Source organism: Manis pentadactyla, chromosome 11 (genome assembly GCF_030020395.1).
Source record: "Manis pentadactyla isolate mManPen7 chromosome 11, mManPen7.hap1, whole genome shotgun sequence".
NCBI classification, from domain to species: Eukaryota; Metazoa; Chordata; class Mammalia; order Pholidota; family Manidae; genus Manis; species Manis pentadactyla.
In genome coordinates this window covers 98,810,483-98,834,941 of record NC_080029.1, presented here as the reverse complement: position 1 = coordinate 98,834,941, position 24,459 = coordinate 98,810,483, and the positions used below count along the sequence as shown (strand labels likewise).

The 24,459-nt window shown below is 42.6% G+C and overlaps 1 protein-coding gene across 3 annotated transcripts in view; it reads left to right on the top strand.

The window, feature by feature from the left end:
• ATP8B4 (ATPase phospholipid transporting 8B4 (putative)) overlaps positions 1-6,562 on the top strand; it is a 214,187-nt gene extending 207,625 nt beyond the window's left edge. For all 3 annotated transcript variants that reach the window (XM_036932085.2, XM_036932083.2, XM_036932084.2), the window contains exons 27-28: positions 2,425-2,555; positions 4,199-6,562. In XM_036932085.2, coding sequence (XP_036787980.2) covers positions 2,425-2,555; positions 4,199-4,480 — 413 coding nt within the window. In that variant the 3' untranslated portion in view covers positions 4,481-6,562. The remainder of the gene's footprint in view (positions 1-2,424; positions 2,556-4,198) is intronic.
• The last annotated feature ends 17,897 nt before the right edge of the window (positions 6,563-24,459 follow it).

The window sequence follows — 24,459 nt, the reverse complement described above, 5'->3', positions numbered from 1 at the left end:
CTTATGTGGCACAAAGAGAAGGCCCTATAGTTACACAGCTAGGGTGCAAGTGTCAGCTCTACCACTTGCAAGCTGTGTGACACTGGGCAAGTTTCTTTTCCTTTTTATGCCTTATTATCTTCAATTCTAAACTGGGGGTATTAATAGTGCCTATTTTCATTGTACATTTGAGAGAGCTAAATGAGATAATGTATATGCAAGGCCTAGCATGTAGTCTGGTACAAAATACTTTTTCAGTAATCTTAATCACAATGATGATGATAATGACGATTCAAGCAAATGTGACTTGATTACTGTCTGGGGCATTGCAAAGTGATTTGGGCCACAGACAGGAAACAAAGGGTGTTCTAAAATCCCTAAAGTCCTGAGATTCTATAACTCTACAAAGAGTGTACATCTGGTCTATGTAGGGAATATACTACCATTGCACTCCACATTTCAAAATGATTCCCAGCAAGGGTCACTGAACTTTACACAATGGGGCTATTAATATACTTTCACAGAAATCTCTAGTGTGAGTGAAATAAGTTGATAATAGTGATGTTTCTGAATTCATCCCAGTAAACTGTGGAAAAGAGAAGCACAGTGAAAACCCTCTTGGGCTCAATCAGGGAAGACTGAGATTTGCATCCATTAGTTGAAGAACCCAGTCTAGAAAAACAATTCTTAGAAGAATGATTAATGCAGAAAGCAAAATAAGAGTAACTATAGGGTTATGCATTCCATGGATGCAAAGGCACCTGAAATTTTAATTCCATTTAAATGTACACATATACTTAAGAATGTTGCTCTTCAACTTTCGCCCTGCCCTGCAGGTACATGAAAATCTTTAAATTGCACCATGCTTACTTAATATGTAATGCTAATAATTTGTTTACCAAAAGATTCCAACCATGTAGAAACATAACGGTTATGAATAAGAATAAACATATTAGGAAAGAAAAACCTTAGAACTATTTTTAAGCTTTTTCTTTTCTCTTCTCTTCCCTCCCTCTCTCCCTCCCTCCCTCCTTTCCTTCCTTCCTCCCTTCCTCCCTTCTTTCTCTTTCCCTTTGATTGCCAAATCTGAAAGTTCAGTGCATTGACCAGGAAACGTCCAGTCCTAAGAGAGCACGCTAGCATGCATAATGAGACTGGAATGCCTCAACTGGAGAAAGTAGTTTGTGTGGGGACCACTCTCTCCAGCTAAGCACATGCCATTCCAGGAACTAATTACTGAGCTCCAATGAGACTTCTCAAAAGTTAGATCAACACTGGGTTTAAGAAAAGAAATGTCTCCTTAGAAGCAGGAGTGTGGTTTTTAAAGTGCAGCTTGCTTTTCTAGCTGTGCCTGGGTGTACTGAGCTTAAAGGAGCTGAGAGAGACATTGATTTTATTGAGTCCAGCTTGTTTCTGCCCAGGAAACTGTAATCAACTGCTCTTTGGTAGGCAGATTCTATCTTCCAAAGCCAGAAAATGCAGACATACCAATCAGGAGACAGGTCCTCATACTCAAAGCCCATTCAAATGGTGTGAACATTTTAGCACTGAGCGAGGGGACCTGGATAATTAGAGGTGTTGTAGCAAATCCCTAGAACACCAACGGAGACCGAAAGCTAATTTTGTGTGATGTAAGTAAGGCTGATATCTTCCTGTAGGATTTGTCTGTCTGCATGCCTTACTGACCCTTACTGCTTTTTTAAAACAAACATCCCAGTGTATGAAGCATGAGTCTAGAGTCAGGAAACTGGCTCCAGGCTTGGAGATGGGTTTCACTGCTCTGGCAAGCATTTGGGTGGCTGTGTCGGCAGTCTGCTGGTGAGGGGAATGCTCTTTCCACAAACACAGGAGCGTCCCTTATCTCCTCAGGGCCGTGAGTACTTGGTAACCAAGTGAGCATCACCGAAGTCAGCAAGGCCCTCTGAGGCAGGTTTTCTGGGGCTGTTGTCTGACTTAAAAATATTGGCCCTGTGGTAGATAAAGCTCCCCTTTAATAACGCAGCCAGTCACCAAGACCATTATTTGAGACTGGACCTTGTCCAGGGCACACACTGTGCAGTTTGGTATGATAGATTTACTCAAGAGTCTATACTGGTAAATGTGCCTTTTCAAAATGATGGCTGTTTGTTGTCAAGGGATCTTGAGTCTGGATGAGAGAATTCTGCTTTATGAGGCTGGGTGGGTGCCTGCTTGGCTCCAGTGGCCATCTCGAAGTGATCAGGCCACAAAGCCCTTCCCGAGGGTGGCGATCCTAACCGCTCTTGCCTTCTCCTAATCACTACAGCACATACGATATGCTGGGAAAGGCGCCTAGTGGTTCTCCCTCAGGAGTTCAAACCTCACCATTTCAAAAAAGACCTTACAGAAATAGACAAAGAGCCTATTAATCCAATGCCTCAACCCTATTTATAAGTAACCACAGTGTATATTCTTCTTTAATGACAGGAAATGCACGACATTCCATGACTCAGAAGTGCATCTGGCTTGTTATTCTCTTAACAACAGTGGCCACAGTTATGCCTGTGGTGGCATTCAGATTTTTGAAGGTGGATGTCTTCCCTACCCTGAATGACCAGGTATGTCGCGGTGCTGATCAGTACTTGAAGGGCTGGTTGCTGGCTCTTGGAATCATGTCCTACTTTGCCTGGAAGCCCAGGGAAGAGCTAATAAACTTCCCATGAGAAACACCCGTGGGTACACCGCATCCTATCACAGCAGAGGGAACCGTCCATCTCTGAGAGTACTAGCGTTGCGGGTGCCAATGAAGGTAAATGTCTCAGGTGCATGTAGGTGGGGTGTCATAAATTACAAGTTAAGCTGGGTATTTTAAAAAGTTGACTGTTAAACAAAAAGCACACTGGTAACATTTTGGACAATTGTTCCAAGGCAGAGGAAAGCTATAGGGGAAGTTATTGATCTGGGGGAATGTAAAGGGTACAATAAAGAGATAAGCCAAGCAAGGTGTGAGATGAAGGGACTCTAAATTTTTGAGGAAATATAGTAGCAGATTCAGAAACATGGATGGTGTTACCTTCTGAACAGATTAAGAAAGGGAATTGCAGTTTGATAGCTAGATTGGAAAATATAAAGTTAGCAGGAAAATAGAACAGATTATAGAACTATCTAAACCAAAGGATTAACCGTGTCACATACTCAGGGGAAGAAGAGTATAAACAGGAAAATGTTAAGTGAGGTCAGGACCCAGAGAAAAGGGGAAAGAAAGGAGAGAGATGCATTTGTACTCATGTCAGAGAAGGGGGGCAAACACTGGTGGGGTGAGTGGCCAGGCCACTGATACTGAGAGGCAGTGAGGCAGAAGTTCCCGTATCATGACATTCTTCCCATTTTAGGGCCCCAGTATGAAAAGATTCCTTCTGAAATGATTCACGGATGCCCCTGTCACATTTGTCCTTTCCCATTGGCTCTGTGAACTCATTCTGATGTAAACCCAGAAAATGATGGATGAGCCGAAGGAAGGAAGGACGATGCTCACTTCTTCCAGTATTTAGTGAGATCATGATTTTCTGCTTTTAACGGCTTTCTCCTGACACAAAGCTCAGATGCCAAGAGATCAGCTGAATCAGAGAACAAGGCGGCTCGGCCCAAACCTTGGATCTTTTCTTTTCTACTTTACAGGGAAATTAGATGAATGCTGGAAACTCACTTAAATGCTGAGCTCTTTCAAAAAGCCACTAAAACCCCCCAAAGAAATCAAGACCCTGAAAAAAATCTCATGGTACACTGACCTAGCACAAGAGTTGGAAATTTCTGACTCTCATTTTCTAAATTTTCTCCTAAGTTATGAAAGCCTGTTTGATGTTGAAAATCTCTAAAAGGGAGGGAAAAGGCCTGTTTTGGAGAAATGGTACTATCAATCGCTACACTGACTGTGTTTAAATGCTGCATGTTAGAAGACCTTTCTGTACAAAAGTATGTTTCAACTCACTTCAGATGAATGCATGAAGTAGAGACAGTGATGAAATTTGTCTTAACACTTCTTGCTTACTTAATAGTCTCTTGGTAGGAATAAAACTAACCAGTGCCCAGGGGAGTCTTTTGGGTGGAAAACTTGGTTTTTAGGTGAAAAACTTCCTTTTACAGTGAGGTACTTTGTTATTGTTGATGTTGTTTTACTGAAAAGGCTTTTCCTTCCCCAAGTGGCCCACTGCCTGGAGTCTAGCATGTGGACACATCTCACCCGGGTGTCCTTCCCTTCCAGATCCGCCGGTGGCAGAAGGCTCAAAAGAAGACAAGGCCCCTCCGCAGCCGAAGGCCTCACACTCGTAGATCAAGCTCAAGAAGGTCTGGATATGCTTTTGCTCACCAAGAGGGCTATGGAGAACTTATCACATCTGGAAAAAACATGCGAGCTAAAAATCCACCCCCAACATCAGGGTTGGAAAAGCCACTGTATAACAGCACAAGCTGGATTGAAAATTTGTGTAAGAAAACCACAGACACAGTGAGCAGTTTTAGCCAGGAGAAAACAGTGAAACTGTGAGGCAAGATAGATTTGAACCACAAAGTTATCTTTCAGCTGGAGCTGAAATTTAGCAGACTCTGGAGTTTGGCATCAGGGGTGAGGGGTGGGGCAGAGTGCCTCAATTTAATTCTGTAGCAGTGCCACCGCCCATGCAGTAGGGGTGTACTCTATGGGAAACCAGGCCAGATGGCTACTGTCTGATTTGTGATTTGGTGGACAAAGCCCTCACGATACAAGCACAGGTTTTTATCAACCTAGATACCAAATGACCTGAACCTTATAATCTCATTTATGGAGAAAAACTTACAAATCTTCATATACATTGACTGGATTTTCAGGTGGATGAAAGGGTTCATATCCCAACTGAAAAGTTTGCTTATTGAAAGATGAACACATTATGTAAGATCAGCCTTTCCCAAGAGGCACTTTGAAGATTTAACATGGGTATTAAGGTACTTTCAGACTAAGAGCAGTTGGTCACTCTCCAGTCTTCATATCCACTTGTGTGTTCAGCTAGGAGAACAAATCACCTTCATGCCTGAAGAACTGAAAAACATGTTGTGTTCCTTATTTTCCTGCTAGTCTAGAGACAAAGTACATTGAGCATCTTTACAGTGGGATAAGCTGGTAATTTGGTCAAATGTTTTCAAAAAGCTCTCAGGGACATGTTCACAAAACATCAAAGAGAGGCCCTCTAGTAAGTTTTCTAAACACTTTTGAGTGACTTTATAACAACCTCAGTAGTAATTTTGCCCTGCAGCATCCAGAACCATTAATGGAATCTGCAAAGCTTTGGAATTCCACCCTAATGATTGTATTTCACATAGCGTCTAGGCAAATACTTCCAACATTTCCAATCTTTAAAAGTTCAAATTCGAAACCAAACAAATTAAGGAGCAATCTCTTCAATTACTATTCCAATGCTCAGGCCCAGGTTATTCAGAGTTAGTTGCTTTTGATATTCAGCTGTTATGTTTGTAATTCAAACATATAAACATATGTAGGTGAAGTTGATGTTCTGGAGATGTTCCGGTCCAAGTCTTCTGTCCACGTGTGAGTTCCCAGCATAGTTCCCATAAAAGAATTCCGGCAGATTTGTGTTCGGACCCCAGCTCTACCACTTCTTACCTCTGTGAACTCGGGCAGGTAATGGGCATTATCTGGACTTAGTTTCTCCCTCTGTAAAACGAGGATATCCTAACTACCTCACGTGGTTATTTGAGGATTGCCAAAGTGAAAATTCTCAAATCATTAAAAACATAATTCTCATATGAATAGATGGTGAGTTAAATTCCATTTAACTCATCAGAATAACAGATATTTGAAGAGAATGTGAAGAACTGGAATTTAAGTAATCAATGGAGAGGTCTTGATGAAATGAGATTGCAAAGTAAGATATCAAACATATTAGTGTCGTACAAGGAACTAAAACTATAACCTTGGAGGTAAGTTTCTTTATAAAGTCTATTTTTGACTTTTCAGAAGTCAAAAATAAATCAACGTTGTGCCTTTGCAATTTTCTGCAAGTCAGCCTCCAACTTCATAGGGTCTTTAATCTCATCCCTGTTGAATTGTTAGTCAAACAAAATTATATTTCCCAAGAAAATGGCCCTTGGATGGGCCTGATGGCCCTTGGGTGGGCCTGATGGATATAATAGGCTAGCATGATATTAATAGATCACACAGTCCTTTTTTTTTCACCTTAATTTTCACGTCTGGGGTAATTTTCCCTGAATGGGATCAAATAAGATATGTAAGAGGTTAATACAGTGGTTTAATCATAGTAAATTGCTCATAAATATTCCCTTTTCCCCTACATGTCTGTATAGACTTATCCAGATGTTACTTTTCAATGTCTAATTTGTCATTACTTTCACCAAGTTTGCTTGCTTTTAGTAACATATTTGAAAGACTTGAAACTTTCAGTAAATGTTTTGGCACTGTTACTGTTTGATGCTCTCTCTTGTCCTTATTGGGAACTCACTGTGGCGAGTTTCTGTTCCAGTGGTCAGCTGAATTTTTTTCTCTCCACATGTCTGAGAAAAACGTCCATTATTCTTAAGATCAGAGTCAAGAATAAAATGAACCAATTGGACCTCTATGTAAGGGATGGGAGGGATTAGAAACAGTCCAGGTTTGCAAATTCAGTTCAAATTAAGGCTGTCTATAAAGAGATAATGTGGATGATTGTGAGCAAAACACATTATTGGTGTATTTTGGCCCGATGAGATCCAAGTAAACACACACCCATTGCGAGATCATTCACTTACAAGTGCCAGGGATTGTTTTGGACCTGAAGATAAAGAGTCTGAGGGATGGGTAGTGATGTTGGGGCTCTGGGGAGTAATACAAATTTAATTTTATATGAATGTTATCAGATAATTTGGAAAGAAAAAAAACTTTATCTAGCTTCAGAATTGGAGTTTTAAAGCCTCAGTCCAAGTTTTGAGCCCTTACAGGTGATTGCAAATTGTATTTCCCTGACTTAGATATGCTATCTTTGTCATCAGCCTCCAGCTGTCTATACCAAAAAGGAAAGAAAGAAAGTAAGAGAGGGATGAAGAAGCAAGAGCGATAAAGCAAAAGAAGAAGGAGGAGAGGGAGAAAAAAAAACCAGTTAAATATCTCTTAAGGTGATACGACTTCTGAAAAATAAATGTAATTCCTTGAAGGAAAAAAATGAGATTGAATTTGAGAAGTGAATAACAAAACCTCCCTCACAGTCAGTGGGAGATGGGGAACATTTGTTTGGAGAGAGATTAACCCGGGTGCTGTCTTGAGGGCTGCACCCTTTGTGCTAGTTTGTGTTTCTCTAGAACAGCCGCTGATGGTCTGCTGTCTCTGGGTCTCTCTAAGCTCCCACGGAGGTGCTAAACACTATGGCAGTGCTTTTGGGCGAGGCAGTTGCACACCCTCAGGTTCTTGCTAATGATTCAATAAGATTGCATGCACATTCCAACTTTCATCTCTGCTATTTTTAATATCAAAAGTATACAAAAAAAAGGTAAGACACTCATGCCCAGTAAGACAAGGCCACTTAAAAGTTCTCTCTACCTCGTCCCTGGGCTGAGAGGAGATTCTTTGGGCCTCATTTTCCTCAGGATTCAAGTTAAACAACAGAGCTTGAGTGATTTCCTTTCTAGTTACATGGAACTTTGCAGTTTATGCATCAACTGGAACTGTTTAGTTTATTTATCAGTTTGTGTATTTACATAAACTGTATTCTTTAAGCCTTACAACAACCCTATGAGGTGGCCAGGACATTCATGTCAAGCCCATTTTAGGAAGAGGACATTGAAGCACAGAGGAGTTAAGTGCTTTGCCCAATGTCACACAGAAAGCAAAAGAGCTCGCTCAGATCTGGCACCAAATCCTGAGCTTCTCCTTTCCTTCCTTTCCTTTCTGCATTTCATGAAGTTAGTTATGGACTGCAGACAAGGCAAGTAAACACACTTCAACTATTTTTTTTTTAATTCTAGAAAATATAACAAATCAGAAAGGCTGTACTTCTGATTTTTATGGTAAGGCATTGCATTATTCTGTTAATGTGTACACAAAATGCCTTAAGTTCATATGGTTTAATTATACCAATTAAATCACTCAGAATTATTATTTTACATTAAAAAAAATTGACACAAAGTTTAATAGTGGAAGATGCCAGTAATGATGATGCCTTCTGGGTTGTGACGATTTTTTGAGGTTCAAGGGTTAGATAATCATGTGGGGCCACAATTTTCTAATTTTTATATTAACATCTGGTATTAAATGTCTGCAGTTTGTTCTACTGTGTCATATTTCATTCCTCGGTGAGAAATCATAAACTTTTGCAATTTTCTAACCTAAGCGTTTTGCCGAACTGCTTGGAAGCCAGAATTAAATGACCCATGTGTTTCAAAATGCTCATTGCAAAAGATTTGGAGGGCCTGGCTGGGCTAATCTGTACGTCTGGGGCTATGACTTAACCAAGAAGGGGGCCTATCTGTCCTAGTGTTTCAAAACTTCCTGGCAGATCTATTCCTGTAACTGGTGCAGAATGCAAATCAGTTTGGAGCTGCGTAAGTAATGTCCAGAGTTCAAGAAAGAATAATGATGAATTGGCCAGAACTCTCTGGCTATCTCAATCAGATTCCCATAAAGTTTATTAGTTTAAATGTTTAATAAGTAGCAGCCCTGGGCTTATATAGAAAAACCTTATTGAAGCAGGATGCATGGCAGGAGAGATGACGGTTAACTTGATTTGGAAGGAAAGCAATGATCAACGGAAAGTCCAGTCGTTTCATCTTGTCATGAATGTTTCTGGACTCCCTGTCTTCTGGGTAAATGTGAGTGGCGAGTAAGCTGTTTCTTGAATGGCTGATGACTTTACTTCTGGTTCCTTTCTCCCACTCCTTAGTGTGCAGCACATACAAATATATAAAAACAGCTGAATCCCAGACACTGGCGAGGACTGCATTGACTCCAGAACACCCTCGGAAAAGGTCTCGAATAAAATTCCTGTTGCCTTCTTGTGATGATGTCACTTTCATTAAGTGATGATTGAAAAGGAATTTGAGATCATAATTAGGTGGTTGGGGGGTATTAAAGTTATTACAATCAGTTCATCAGGGAAATTGACCAATAAAAATGAAGCTGGGTCATCAATGGGAAATTTTGCCCCTCTGCTAATGGTAGCTGGCACTCAGCCCTATTCTGACCCCTAAGTCACGTGAAAACAACTCCTAAAACAATTCCTACTCTATAAGGTGCCTCCTTGGTCTCAACTAGATAAAATAAATATTTCTATGCCAAGTAATCCACGGATACCCAGGTCAAAATATTTTCTTGTTACTGATTTGCTATACCAGCTACAAGTTTGGTTTTCACAGTATAAGATGATGTATTTTGAACAACAGGAATAGTTTCTAACTGTACAACATCAACGACAAAATATCCTTAGATATTGCAAATGATTTATTATTGGTATGAATTATTGACATTACTGAACAGTTATACAAATAACACATTTGTAAATAATAATGGCTCAGAAGTTTGGGAGCTTAGTTACATTTTTGGTGATAGGAAAGGTCACTGGAAATATCTTTTTGGTTGACAGGTTTTTATTTCTTGATTCCCTTTTTTCCTCAGACTTCTCCATGTAAGGTTTACACATAGCTCACGTCTAGCAGGCGTCTCCTCACCGCACAGGAAGTGGGCTAAAACACTGACCACTGCTGGTCTAAGCACTGAGTGTGGGGAGGCCAGGGAAGGAACAGAATTTCTTTTTCCTGCCCTTGTGGAGATTCTAATCTAAAATCTTTCTACTGTGCTTTATACTTATCACAGTTTGTTGAATTTATGATGCCATCATTTCAAAGATACACCATTAATTTATTCATTACTTGAAAACAAAAAATATTGCCAGGTAGAGTTGTAAAGATGCTATTGCATGTAAGATTTATTCCTAGTTTCAGACATACTAAAATATGAAATATAGCAATTACAAGATGGTAGGACGTTGAGAAATGGCACTGAAAAATTACAGTGTATGGTGACTACTGTTTTACAACATTTCAAAGGGATACTAGTTTCAGAAGTTATTAGGGGATAGGAAATAATTTTATTTTGGGGTTTGGGGGAAACCCAATCATTTCTTTTGCAGCCAAGGAAAGGGAGAGCCTGGAGAAGCAGGCGCAAGAGGATGCTCTCAGGGCAACATTGCAGAGGGTCCCTTCAACCCAGCACCAGCAGTGGCCAGAGCAGTGAGGGCGTGGCCACAATCCTCCAGGCAGATGCGCCCCCACAGCACTCCCCCGAGAGGATAAATAACTGGCAGGGCAGCTCCCGGGGACCTGTGGGTTTGCCCAGTGCTGAGAGCTTATCAGTTCCCCTTAGCACCCTGCTGTGTAGCCTATGGAGTCCCTGGAATTTAATTGGTATCACTCTGTCAAGTTATCCTGACTAACTTACTTGTATCTTATTTTCTGCTGCAGCATCCTCACAAAAAGAATGAGAAAGTTAGTTTTTGATGGGCTCTCTTGTTGATTTTATAGAGGAAGGTAGATGACATGGTGATTGAGAGTTGGGACTGGGGTCAATAGCCTGGGTTTAGCTCTACCCCTCAGGCAAGTTCTTAACCATCACTCCCAGCTTTACTTTTCTTACACATTCCACTGGATTGGTAATCTTACCTACCAGGATGGCTCCTGTGAGGATCAGATGAGACAGTGCTTGTTGAAAAACATTTGTCACAGTGCTTGGCTTGCAGGAAAAGCTAAATACACACAAATAAATAACTACAAGCCCTCCAGGTTCCAGAAGAGCCACCACAGGTTTGTACACCAGAGGGCTGCTTTTAACTTGCCCCAGAGGAGAGTTGACATGACTTGGTTTCGAGACTTGTGGCTCAGGAAGGCTAAATAGAGCTGAATTGTTGAAAGGAAAAGCGGACTCTGGGTTTGAGGAGAAGCCTTAAGTGAGTAAATGCTGGAAAGATCTGGATTTCTCAGACCAGGGAGAAGAAGGGGTGGTGCAACCTACTGAGCTGCAGAGACCCTAATCCCACTTGCTTCCCAGAATGCCAAGAAATGTTATGCCACCTGGATGCCTGGGATGTAAACAGCAAGCACCAAGGCCTTCCGAGCAATGACCCCTGTTCCCCTGTAGCTTAGTCTGTGGCTAGCAGCATGCTGGGAGGGCAGCCTTGCCCAGTATGGGGAGCCAGAGATCAACAGTGGTCACATGGGATCCCGGGGAACAATGGCACCGAGTGGGAACTGAGGACTGGATCCTCCCCAGGTTCCCGGGACCAAGGGAAACCTGGGATTCTAATAGGGGCCAAGGGGATGAAGCAGGGAGAGTAGAGGTTCACAGCCAGTCTAACTGGCTATGGAAAGATAAATGAGTATGGTATTTTTTAGACCTTAGTTCTGTGGAGCAAACCCATACCCATTAAATAATTCTTGGACTTGCTGTTTTGTATTATCGTCATTGTTGTCAGCTCACTCTGAGAAGGAATTCCAATGAGGAGTGTGTGTCTCATTCAAGCTGCCTGTAGGGCTCTTGTGCTTTGCCCACCCCTGACCGTTTCCCCCAACTCTACCTCCTTTTGCCCACAGCATGGTGGTGGTCACAGTCCATCCACCCACTAGGCTGACATGAATGATATCAGCCCTAAACTCTCAAAGGCTACCTCGATTGGACACTCATTCTTATCAACTGCTCTTTGTCATTCACATGGGCTTTCTACCTGATCCTCTGGCAAGTGGCCTGGGGATTTTCTCTAAAATAGTGTCATAGAACAGCTGGAGGTCTTCAGCTGACTTGCTGCTGGAAAGGAAGGCTCAACAGAAAAAGGAGAAGAGGGTACATAGAGTGCCTTCTCCTATCCTGAGTACCCGGGTGGCTCCAACATGGAACTGTGTTTCTCTGGGACTCAGTGATGATGGACACAGGGTTGCAAGGTGAGTGGTTTGCCTTGGGCATCCCCCTTCACTCAATCTGTGCTCTTCTCACCATGCTGCCTTACCCATCCAGGTTGCTCTGCTAAGCTGTCTTACTGTTCACTCAATTATCTGCTAAACTCCTGTGAAAGTATTCCAGGTGGCCTCCTGCATTCTACTAGGGGACTATGTACTTTGTACATCTTGGTGGAGTCCCCTTTAGAATAAGCCTACAGGTGACATTCATACTCTGCTCAAATGTCCCCAGTGATGCAGCACTCATGAGCTCAAGGTAGCCAACCCCACATCGTGACCATCCATTGCCTGCTTCCACCCTTGGAGAAATGACAAAATAAGTCTCTTCTGCATGGCAGCCCCTCAAGAATTTGAAAGCAGGTGGTCTCCTCTCTGTCCTCCTCTCTTCTCTGAGTTTCATCACAGTGTCACTTGACCACTTGCAGTCTTAAAGTGTTCTGATGGTGGGGTTGGTTTCATCCCTGAGCTCTAAAATGTTTTCATCTTCCTTGGGAGCTTTGTCCAGATCTGGGAGGCAGCACCCTGAGGCTGACAAAACATGGGAAAATAGAAACTGAGGAAAAGGTGATGGTGGGAGAAGTCTCCAAAGATTGGTGAGCCAGGGTCCAAATAGTCACGAGGGTTTCTCTGACTCCACTGCTTTGTTTGGGGTCGTCCTGTGGGGCCTTGGCAGAAAAAAGGTGAGGAGCAAAAGTCAACAACAAAACAAAAAATGTCCCTGGGGTGAAAGGAGGGACCTGAGGATCATGGGAATTAGGAAGGGGAATAGCTGAGGAGAAAGCCACGGGACAGACCGAGGTGTAGGGAAGCAGTGAAAGACCACTGACACTGCGCAGTCCGGCTTCCTGGGCAAAGGAGGGGAGGGACAAGGGAGAGCAGGGCTATCGCTTGGAAAGCCCCCTGAGGCGGTGTTTAGCAGAGACACTCAGCTTCTCCATGCCCATGTCCCCACGGGGGAATGAGGTTACTGGACGTTCCTTGTAGGGTTGTGAGGATTCCACGGGATAATGGTTATAATACAGAAGCTAACACTTTTTCAGCCTTTATTGAGTGGTGGGTTTTGTGCTAAGCCTCACATGCATTATCTCATTCAGTCCTCGCAACAACCTGCTGAGACAGTATCACTATTTCCCCCTTTTTCATGTGAGAGGACTGAGTCCCGAGAGGTTAACCCAAGAGGTGGGAACTTATCCCGAGTCTTAGAGTAGAGGACCCAAACCCTGGGAGTCGGGTTCTTCCATAGGCTGTGCTCTTAACCCTAGGCTGTCTCTCATAGATGCTTAGGTTATGGGTTCAGTCTTTCTGGTTCCTGGTGACTTACTTTTGGGTGGCCAGTGGGCATACTTCTTATTAAAGCTCTCCATTTAATCTAATTCCCTGACAATCCAGTATTCCATATTTCTCAACTTTTTCTAAGTTTTTTCTCAACTTCCAACCTATGAGTCAATATAGGGAAGAGAAGAGGAGGTTATTTTATTTAAAAGTTACATTATCTCCTTTCATTTCTATAGCAGAAAAGTCAGAACGCACCTTGAGCTAACACTGGGTATGTGTTGATTTTCCATGAGCCTTTAGGGGTTCTCCAGACACACATACTGGAATCAATCACAGTAAATTCTACATGCAGGTTGCTTTCCCCCCACATTGCTTTGTAAATTCTTCAGCATTCAGAGTAAGTTTTTTTATGGCCATTAAAATATTTTTCAGCTGGGTCAGCCTGAAGAAGTCACTGCAAATTTTTGAGTCAGGACCTGAGCTCTGAAGGGTTAAAAATCTTGGTCACTTTGACTGGCTCCAGTTTTGAGCACTGATCACCGATAGGAAGACATGCTATCTTTCATCTTTCTCAAGATGCTAGTTTTTGGTTCTAAATGTGATCATAGTATGGATGCATAACCTGCTAGAAAGTTGACTTTGACTCTGAAGGTATCTTTATCATATGGAAGATTGCCAAGAACGAAGTGCCTACGCCATGCCAAGAAATTAGTCTCATTAATTTGGATATCACAAAATATTTACCTTCAGATTTCTTCATTTTTCTCCATTCTGTTCTTGCTGGCCATCATTTCTAAGCTGGTACCGTTGCCTTTTGCCTGCCTTATTTCTCCACACATTCAGATCTGAAATACGGAGGTGTTTAAGAAGACACAAAGGTAAATTATCTATTCTTTGATGCCCCCAGGTCCATTTGATTAAGGATGGCCCTTCAACCAAGAACCTCAGTGTCCTTGTAACTTGATATGTGTGGGTTAGAAGATAAGACACATCTGCCAATCTTAGTGGAGCAGTTGATCCCATCTCTGCTCTACGCCCCTTATACATACCTCTGGAATCATACTTATACAGTTGTGCTGAGTATATATTTTAAGCCTGTCTGCCCCTCTAGACAGAGAAATCCTACAGAAAAGGGTTCATGTCTTACATGCCTTTGAATTTCCAGTGGATTGCACAGCTTCTAGCAGATAATTTATTGTCACAATATCTGCTAAATGAATGAATGCTTATGATTCAGACTTACTGTGGAAATAAAAGTTTTGTTCTGCACAAAACATTGACGTGTTCTTTTTGGCAATGTAAGACTTGGAAAACACATCTCCCATTTAACCATGGATGCATGAATACTGTGTGTTGACCACATCCTGGGGATAAATTCTGGAGTTTCATTGCTTTAATCATTCTTCTGGGTCAATATCTGGCATGGAGTAAAACCCCACAGGAGTTACTAAGCCCTTAAAAATACCTCATCAAGTAAATCCCACACATGGAAGGTCTATTTTAGAGACACTGCAGTCTTTTGGGCTTTAAACTGTATTTCCTCTCAAATAAAGTATTTTTCCTTGGACTTGACTTTTTATATTTGTATTTTTCCCACTCTTGGTTGTCTGTGTTATATTTTATCATTACTTATTGTATCTATTCATATTGCAAGCCATTTGAGTCCTTTGAGGTGGGATGTGACTAAATACATTAAAAGACGCTGCTATGTCATAGGTAGGTGACTGGGATTAAATCGGAGACTATAGGGAGGATGCAGATGGGAGTCGTCTTTCTCTCTTGGTCTACTCCATGATCATGGACAGGTCACTTAATTCATATTGCTCTTTGCCTCTGTTAGTTATTGTAGTTAGCTGGGTTCTGTACCTTTAACAAATGACTGGAAGACTTTTTTTATAGAGCGGTGACTTAGTTATGGCACTAAAAAGAACCACAGTCATGCCTTCTCAGCAGTTCTTTCCAGCCCCAAAAGTATTGCTAGTATTTGTTCTTTGGGTCCTTAGGGACAGGATGGCTCATGAGGACATTCTTGCTACTTCTTGGCAAGTCAATTAATAAATCAAGAGGTTGCATAGCTGGGATCTGTGGGGAACACAGCAGTGGCATAAAGCACAGACTAGACTCTCAAGGGACTTCAGACCAACGAGGAACAGAGCTTGGCACATGGCATATGAGAGCAGCGGAAACAGCCCTGCATTTGGAATCAGAACACCTGGGTTCAGGCCAGGCTCTAGATCTTGTGTGTTTTTACCTAATTTTTCCAGACTTTATTCCTTTGCTTGTCAAATAGAGCTGAGAGCAGAGCAGTAGTCAGGATTAAAGAAGAGAATGAATAACAAAGCAGTTTACAGCTTGCAAAATAATATGTCAGGAATACATATAATCATAAATAGTGTTTATTTTTTATACAAAGTGATGCATTGAAAAGAACTTTGGTGGTATGCAGACTTGGATTCCTATGTCCTTACTATCTGTCTGGTTTGGGACAAGGTACTTGACACCTATGAATCCCAGTTTCTTAAGCTTTATCATGGGTATGTTAATGCCAATATGGTAGAGCTCCTGAGGATACTGGTGACAATGTATGGAAATCAATAAAAATCATCAAGCAGAGTGGCTGGCATATAGTATGCACTGAGTAAATGGAATTTTTCATTTCATGATTAGTATGGCATAGCAATAGACATTGCATGCAATTTGCTACCAAATTGCCTCCAGTCTGTGGGTATGTAGGAATTCAAAGAAGAGGTATGCCAACTGTATTTGGGGTCTTGTCAAAAAGGCTCTATGGACAAGGAGTGATTTGACATAGGCCTGGAAAAGTGGGTAAGATTTGCTTAGGTGGCGTGAACAGTGTTGATTATTCCTCTGAGCGTAGATAGCTCACTCAGGGTCACACTTGCATTCTTCTTAGACCTTCTGTACCACCAAGCACAGGATCCTGGAAGTTATTTACATATCTGCCTGTATCCCTGTGAACTACTGGAAGAAAGGGAACAATCATTTTCATCTTTGTAGTCCTTAAAATAGTGGCTCTCAAACTTGGTGGCTTTCAGCCCCATGAATATCAGCTGGAGAGCTTTTAAAATACCCATAGTGGGGCCTCATGCCAGCCCCTTTAAGTAGGAATCTCAGGGCTTGAGCCTCCCAGCCATTTATAACATGGATGCAGGGTGAGAACCATTGTCTTAAAGTATCAGCCACAGAAGAGTAGATGCGTGCTCAATTGTTGAGATGGTAGTGTCAAGGGAATATGCCAGAAAGAGCACTGGACTAGAATAAGGAGTTTCATGTTCTAGCTACAGCTCTGCCCTGACTGCTGGCCAAGTTCTTTGGCCTCCCTGGGCTCTGTGTCTTCTTCTGCAAGTTAGAGAGGCTAGCCTCTGTGTCTCTTCAGGCCCTATGATACAGCCAAGCAGGTGTCATCCCTACCCCTCTAGTTTGGGGAGCCAGGCTCGATGGTGGAATGTTGGGGTGCTCCTGCTTTCCCCATAAATACACTTCTCTCCTCCCCACACAAACACACCCAGGGGTGCATTAGAGGCGCTCACCAGGGACATCTGAAAACTGTTCTCTTCTTTCTCCAAGAAATGCCATGACAATGTCAATCTGTGCTTGTTTTATTTCTTTTTTTTTTTTTTTTTAGATAATTATTTTTTATTGAAGGGTAGTTGACACACAGTATTACATTAGTTTCAGGTGTACAACACAGTGATTCAACATTTATATACATGATAATTCTAGGTACCAGCTATCACCATACCAAGTTGTTACAATATTTTGACTATATTCCTTATGCTATACATTACATCCCGGTTACTTATTTATTTTACAATTGGAAGTGTGTGTGTATATATATATTTTGTGTGTGTGTGTGTGTGAGGGCCTCTCTCATATTTATTGATCAAATGGTTGTTAACAACAATAAAATTCTGTATAGGGGGGTCAATGCTCAATGCACAATCATTAATCCATCCCAAGCCTAATTTTCATCAGTCTCCAATCTTCTGAAGCATAACGAACAAGTTCTTACATGGAGAACAAATTCTTACCTAGTGAATAAGTTCTTACATGGTGAACAGTACAAGGGCAGTCATCACAGAAACTTTCAGTTTTGCTCATGCATTATGAGCTATAAACAGTCAGTTCAAATATGAATACTCATTTGATTTTTATACTTGATTTATATGTGGATACCACATTTCTCTCTTTATTATTATTATTTTTAATAAAATGCTGAAGTGGTAGGTAGATACAGGATAAAGGTAGAAAACATAGTTTATGTTGTAAGAGAGCAAATGTAGATGATCAGGTGTGTGCCTGTAGACTATGTGTTAATCCAAGCTAGACACGGGCAATAAAACATCCACGTATGCAGAAGATTTCTCTCAGAACAGGGGGGGTTGTTTTATTTCTAATGGAAGAAATGTGACCCTTTTATTGGAAACACCTTGTGCAAGGAGGCACGTCTGCCGTCTGGTGGCTGAGAGCAGGGCTGTTGTCTGTGCCCCACCTGTCCCCACAGCCGAGACTGACATGCCCTCAAAACGTAAACCTCTGTGAAGTTTCCTATGGACATGTGCACACTGGGCCCCTGTGGCTGTTTTTGGCCAATGTAACTCAAACCATATGCCTGGAGAGGAATCAAGGCAAATACATTTCCCCCAAAGGCAAAAAGTAAGTAAGTGGCACCTTCTTGTCATAGTCATGGACCTGTCTCCCCAAACCAGGCACTGGCCAAACCTAAAACATAATTGCAATGTCAGTCCTGAAAATCACAGCACACATGGACCGGGCCACCTGAGGTCCTTTAAAAGCAGCCATCCATTTTCACTCTTAATAAGCAGAGGGTGGGAAATCAGAGGAAGGGAGTGCACTGCTGGGGGATTTCATCTGGCATCCCAGCTTCTCTGTCTGAGCTTAAGGCGAGGAGGTGGAGCACAGACAGGGCCTGTGGAAGCAGAATGCAGTCACCTTCCTCCTACCCCAGTTGACTGCTTCCATTTAGCATCCTCAGGACCTCAGCCTCCTCCTCTGTAAAATGGGAAGAATGGTTCTCACTGCAGAGAACTTTTGAGAGGATTCATTTATATATATAAGTAGTTCAGTGAATGGACTCTGAAGCCATGCTGCCTGCATGTGACCCCTCTGCTACATTCCAGCTTTGCTGGGCAAGTTAATTTTCCTCTCCCTGTCTCAGTTTTCTCATCTGTAAAGTGATGATATTAGTAGGATCTACCTCATGAGGTTATTGTGAGGATTAAATGAGTTAATACTTGGGAAGCTCCTGGAGTCATGGCTGGTTACAGAGCAAGCACTCGCTAACAGGAAGAGTGAACATTTACTGTGCATCACCCAGTGGCTGGCATACCGACCTGCCCAATGGCTGCCGGCCCTTATGACTGTTAGGACTGTTATCCCCTCAGCTACAGAAGAAACATCTGCCCTCACCTCTCATTTCCTCCCTCTCGACCTCCTGGTATGATTCAGGCGTGAGTCCTCTGAGGTGTCATCCTGGCCTTGAGGGAGGAGAAGGAGGGGCTGCAGGACCAAGTGAGCAGGGCAAGGACCTCCGGCCAGCAGCCCAGGCCCCGAGGGGGAGCCCTGGCCCCAGATCAGCTCCTTCCCACAGGAAGTGGAGAAACCACAGTGGCCCTCACTTTCCCTGGGCTCTCACTGACTCATGCTGTCATTCTTGGGCTCACCCCATGGAGAAAGAGGTTCCTACAGAAGCCAGAGGTTCTGTGCTTAGGGTCTCAGGCTCTGTTCTCAGATCAGGATGTTCTGATGGGACTGCCTGGGATGGGGGGTCTGGGAGAGGGGGTTCTGGTTTCCTGGGGACCTCTAAGCCCCTCTGGCAGCTATAGAAGAGGCTGGGCACCTGCCTTCAAAGAGGAATGTCCTCTTCTGGGGTCAGAGGGAAGGAGAGTAAGCAGTCTCTGATGGCTTTTTAGCATAATTGTTGTTCTTTCTAATATTAGTCCATGCTTTGTTCTTACAGAAAAATGACCTAATGTACGTTATTCTATGAATATGGAAAGGCCCATCATGTGCCAGGCACAGTGCTAGGAAATGCTCTCAAAGAAGAGTTCATGAAATCCTAAATAATTACTATATAGTATTTTCAGTTTGTAATTTAAGTGGGTTCAGAGCCCAATGGGGGCATCATACAAGGCTTCAAGGAAGAAATTATGTTGGGTTGAGCTACTGGTTCTCAGAAACAGGCCCACCTCAGTTAAAATTCCAACTCTGCTACTTATTTTGTGATCTTGGAGATGGTATCTTAGCCTTTCTGAACCTTGGTTTCTCCATCTGTAAGATGAAGATAACGGCACCTTCTTTAAGGGGTTTTTGTATGGAGTAATTAACACATGGTGATTAACAGTGTAAGTAAATACTTAACAAATGGTGACCATTTTTAATCAGTGAAAATCTTCATATGCTTAACAATTCCAATGGGGGCATATTTTTACAGGATTATGGCATGTTCGGAATTTATTCAAGATTTGTTTCATAGATGGCTACATCTGAGCTTGTAATCTTGCAGCTGGGACCACCAAAGTCTTGGGGTTGCCCAAGAGCCATGGAAATTCCAGGTATTCAGGAGTGAGCTCAAGAGGTGGATCCCAGCACACATACTGCCAACGAGGGTGACTGTGCAGTGCCTTCACTGATAGGCTCACACATTGCCTCTTCTGCCCGTAAAGCGTCGTCTTTACAGGAAGTCTTGTGGGGCCATCCACACAAGTTGGCTGCACCTTGAAGTTATGGAGATTAGGAGAGAGAGACAAAATCCTTCAATGGAGCTCCAAGACACCTTGAGTTTATAACCCATGTAATTCCTCCAGTGGAAACCTGTATTTCTACAGTGGGTGAAGGATCTCCTGTATGATGAATGACCCTTCCCCAAATTGTTCAACTACTGTCAATTGAGCATCAACTCATGCCAAGCATGTGAGTCACATGTGGTTTCTATGTAAAATGAGCAGACTGGCTGTGGCACCTGGAAAAGAATGGTGATTTTATACCAATCAGAGTTCCTTAGAAGTGTCCTTGCTGCCTTCTATTCTTGCCATCTTCCATCAGTTTCATGAAACCTTGTCTCCATTTCTATTTTCTGAGATCTTTTCCCCTCCTTTCATGATCCAGATTATGCCACAAGACATCTTTAACAGGCCTGATACTCAGTGGTTAGCCAAAGAGAGACCTGAACGTGGGCTTGGGTGTAGCCAAGACTAAGTGGGGCTTACCCCTCAGTCATCTCCATGTGTTTTCCATGGCATGTGTCCTACTAGAACACATACCTTTTGTGGTCATGGGTGATGTCTTCATTCTTTCAAAGTCCTGATTTTTTATACGTGTCATCAAAACAAGTTTCAACAAATAAGTCCCTAAAATAAGGTCAAGGAATATTCAAGATCTGCTTGGCTGTAATGCTATCAAGAGAATGTAGTTGCAGTACAGGAATTTTCTGGATATTCACAAAATGTCTGTTATTAAAGGGACCTAGAGTAAGCGAGGACCAGGTCTGGCCCTCTCCTACCTCTCTGCTCATCTCGTATCACACTTTTCCTCACTCTTTAATCTGAAGACTCACTGGCTCTCTTCAAGTACTTCAAGACTCTACTTGGCACATGTGGTTCCCTTTGTCTGGAATGCTTCCCTGATCCCTCTACGCTTCCCGCACTCCCTGTTCACTTGGTCAGGTTAATTCCCTCACCCTTGAGAACTTACCTCAGTTACCACTTTTTCAGAGTCTCCCCTTATGTCCTTCACTAAGTAAAATCCATTTATTTCTAATATTCTTGAAGCACCTATGAGTCAGAAGCAAGTTACTAGCTCCAGACCACATTCAAGGTGAGGGGATTACACAGAAGGTGGAGATCTTTGAGGGGGAAATGCCCACACAGCCTGTGATTGCTATTGTCAATTAGAACTAGAAAGAAGAGCAAGAATCTTATGCTTGTATTTCAAAGGTCATGAATTGTGTTATGGCTAATTAGCAGGCATAAGAGACAGGCAATCTAGGAGACCAGGAATAAGCATTTGGAACAAAGTCCCTTGTTCCCAGCCCTCACAAGATTCCTGCCACACTCTGACACTCCACATCTCTGTGGTCCTTTCCCAGTCACTTTTGAGAGTCAAGAGAAGTATAAGTCACATCAGTGATCCTATGGGTATTTTTGTTGCCTCCCTAAGATGGTATTCCTATTGTTGTTAGGGACTGTGTTTGTTTCTTTTAGCTCTCTATTGAACATGCACTGATTAGGAACATAAGCCTATAACCAAAAGGGGTCAAGACACCTAAGATCACCTCAAACAGACAGCAGAAAGATCTTGAAAAGAAGCACTGTTTTTCCAATGACAGCCTTTTCTACTTTAATTACTTCTTGCTGTGGAAAAGAATTATATATAAAAATCTTTTTCCCCTGGCAATGTTGTGGCTTCCAAGGGTTATCAGAGCTGGATCTGATTCAGATGAAATTGCATGCACTGCAGCATGAGGGAGAGAATTGTAACAAGACATCAAAGGAGGAATTCACAATGGTTATAGGAAAATTGTGTGTCCTCCAGTTGTCTGCCAATTAATACACTGGCCCCATCAAAAGGATATGGATTAGACACTGGAAGATCAGCTTGGAGATGGGAGGCTGCACTCCGGCTTCTGTGATGAGTGGGTAGCCTGCAGGTTTTGAGAAGAACTGAAGTGAGACCAAATTTATGGTTCACTCTGCAACAAGTGAAGGATAATCTAGATCAAAGAGAAACAATCTGGAGGAGCATGCCTCCTCGTTTTCAAGCCTGAAGGAATTCCATTTGTATTTTCAAAAAGTTGGGACAATTCAGAACCTGAATGCTGGTCCTGCCATAGAGTGGGCCTGTGGACTCTGTCTGGATAGAACACACCAAACGCCAGGGTTCTAGATGCCCTGGATGCATTTAGATCTACTGCCCTTCAGTCTGCTTACTGCAGTCCCTGGGGGCTCTCAAGGACAAGAGTGTAGTGTGGGGAGAGAGTTGGAGCTCTGTGATGGGATCTCAGCTCTGCATCTATTTATATGGCAATGCTGGGCAAAGTGACTTAACTATCTCCGTGAGTCTCAGACTTCTCTCTCTAAATTGGGAAAAATAACACCCACACTGTTCACCTCCACAGTTACCATGGAGATTAAATGTGACCTTATAGGCAAAAGCTACCTTATAAGATGTATGTGACCAAACCCTCTCCCTATGGTCATCGTCACTTCACTGATTTCTTGCCTGACTGATTTGTCAAACCATTTATTCGTGTTATCTCATTTGCTCTGCTACCCCTGTAATTAGCTTTTTTCTTCTAAAAATTTTGAATCCTTCCTTCTCTCAGAGTCTTCCCTGTTTTTGTGCTCTTACTCTGTTCCTTATGTATTTCCCTTACTCATTAACCCTTTGTCCTCTTTACCCCTCAGTCTCTCCCCCATCTGTGTCAGCCTTCTGGTCAGTTACTGCCCTCCATTCCTGGACTCTGTCCTGTGTTCATTTCACTCCCTCCTTACACCATAGCTCACCCCCAAGATGCCCCAAGACATCACCCAACCCCCTGTCTCTCTGGGCTAGGCTGATCTTTGTACTGGGAAGCATCAATGAAAAGCCCTGTCCCCAGGGCCTTGCAGATGAGCTGTGGGTCAGTTTCCTCATCTGAGAAAGGAGGATACTCAACAACATACTACAGTGCTGAGACTTTATACCCCCTTTGGCGGATGAAGAGACCTATCTTGTATTTGTATTTGCTAAAATACAAATGTTTGCTAAGAGTAAGAGCTTAGCAAATAATAATAGATAACAAATAATAGATTGCCATTATGGAGCATTTTTAATATATAAACACCATTTCAATCATTTAATTATACAAAATAATCCCTGTGAGATAGGTATTATTTGAGGTTCAAATGCAATAAATGAATTTCCAAGATTATGTAGCCAAAATTAAAAGGCAGGTGTGTCTGTTTCTAAAGTGTGTGCTCTACCCACTACATCCTACTTACCTCCCAAAATGGTTATTTTTGTAATGGGCCAGAAGTCGTCTGACAGGAGAAGGAAAAGCAGCTGCATAGATGAAACAATGACCCTGAGAAAACCGTGGACTACACGGGGACAAGGTCAGGAGGACTGATTTAGTTCTAAGTCCTGAATGGACAACAGACAATATTACAAAATTAGGGATTTATCTTTTCTCAGGATGAGGGTTGCCAGATTAATAAAAATGCAAGTCACTCAGTAAAATTTGAATTTCAGATAAAACAACCTTTTAATATTTTTTGTCTCATGCAATATTTGTGACATACTAAAAGAAAACCAGTTATTGTTTATCTGAAATTCAAGTTTAATGAAGCAACCTGTATTTCACCTGGCAATTATACTGATAACTCACCTACAGATTGACAGAAATTCAAAAGCTTGACAATTCAAGGGCTTAAGGATGGCAGCATGAGAGGTGAGGCAGAAACCTCCTCCCAAAACCACATGTAACATAAAAATATAGCAAATACAACTAATCCTGAAAGAGCAGCAGGAAAGGAGGCTGCAACAGACTGCATACACCTGGAGAAGAGAGCAGATCTCACAGAAAAGGGTAAAGTACCAAAGCCATGATCCAGCAGGACCCAAGCCCATCCCCCACCCCAGCTCACTGGCTGGAGGAAGAGAAATGGAGCAGGGAAAGGGTGGAGGACTGGGACAGCTGAACACCCAGCCCTAGAGATCTGCTCTGGGAACACGAACCTACGTTATATGGTGCTCTGGAGATTAGTGGGGTTGGAAAGCCAAGACAGGTGGAATACTTAGAGAGACTGAGATTTCATCCACTTGTGGAGACCAGGTACCCACAACCAGCCATTCTGGGACAAAAGAAAGATGGGCCCTCTGAGAGACTTCCTAACAGCGAGAGGGCTGCTAAAGGGGGAAGGATTGCACAAAGCTTGCTGCTCAGGAGAAAGGACAGGTGGACAAAATTGTCTCAGTGCACTCAGCCCAACAGATTGGGAACATTCAGGAGCTTCAGGTGCTCCATCCCCCTGGCTGGCAATGCAGCTCTGAGACCACCCACTGCAATATACAGCCTGCCAGTACTTCCTCCTGGCATGCATTCAGATTGCAAAAAAACGGTGGCCCCACATATGGCAGCTACAAGGGCATAGCATAGAGGCTCCTCCCTGTGCACTCAGCCCACTGGCCCTGGCAGTAGAAGTAGGCACTATAGCCAGGAAGCAGGAAAGAGCTCTCTCCTCCCTG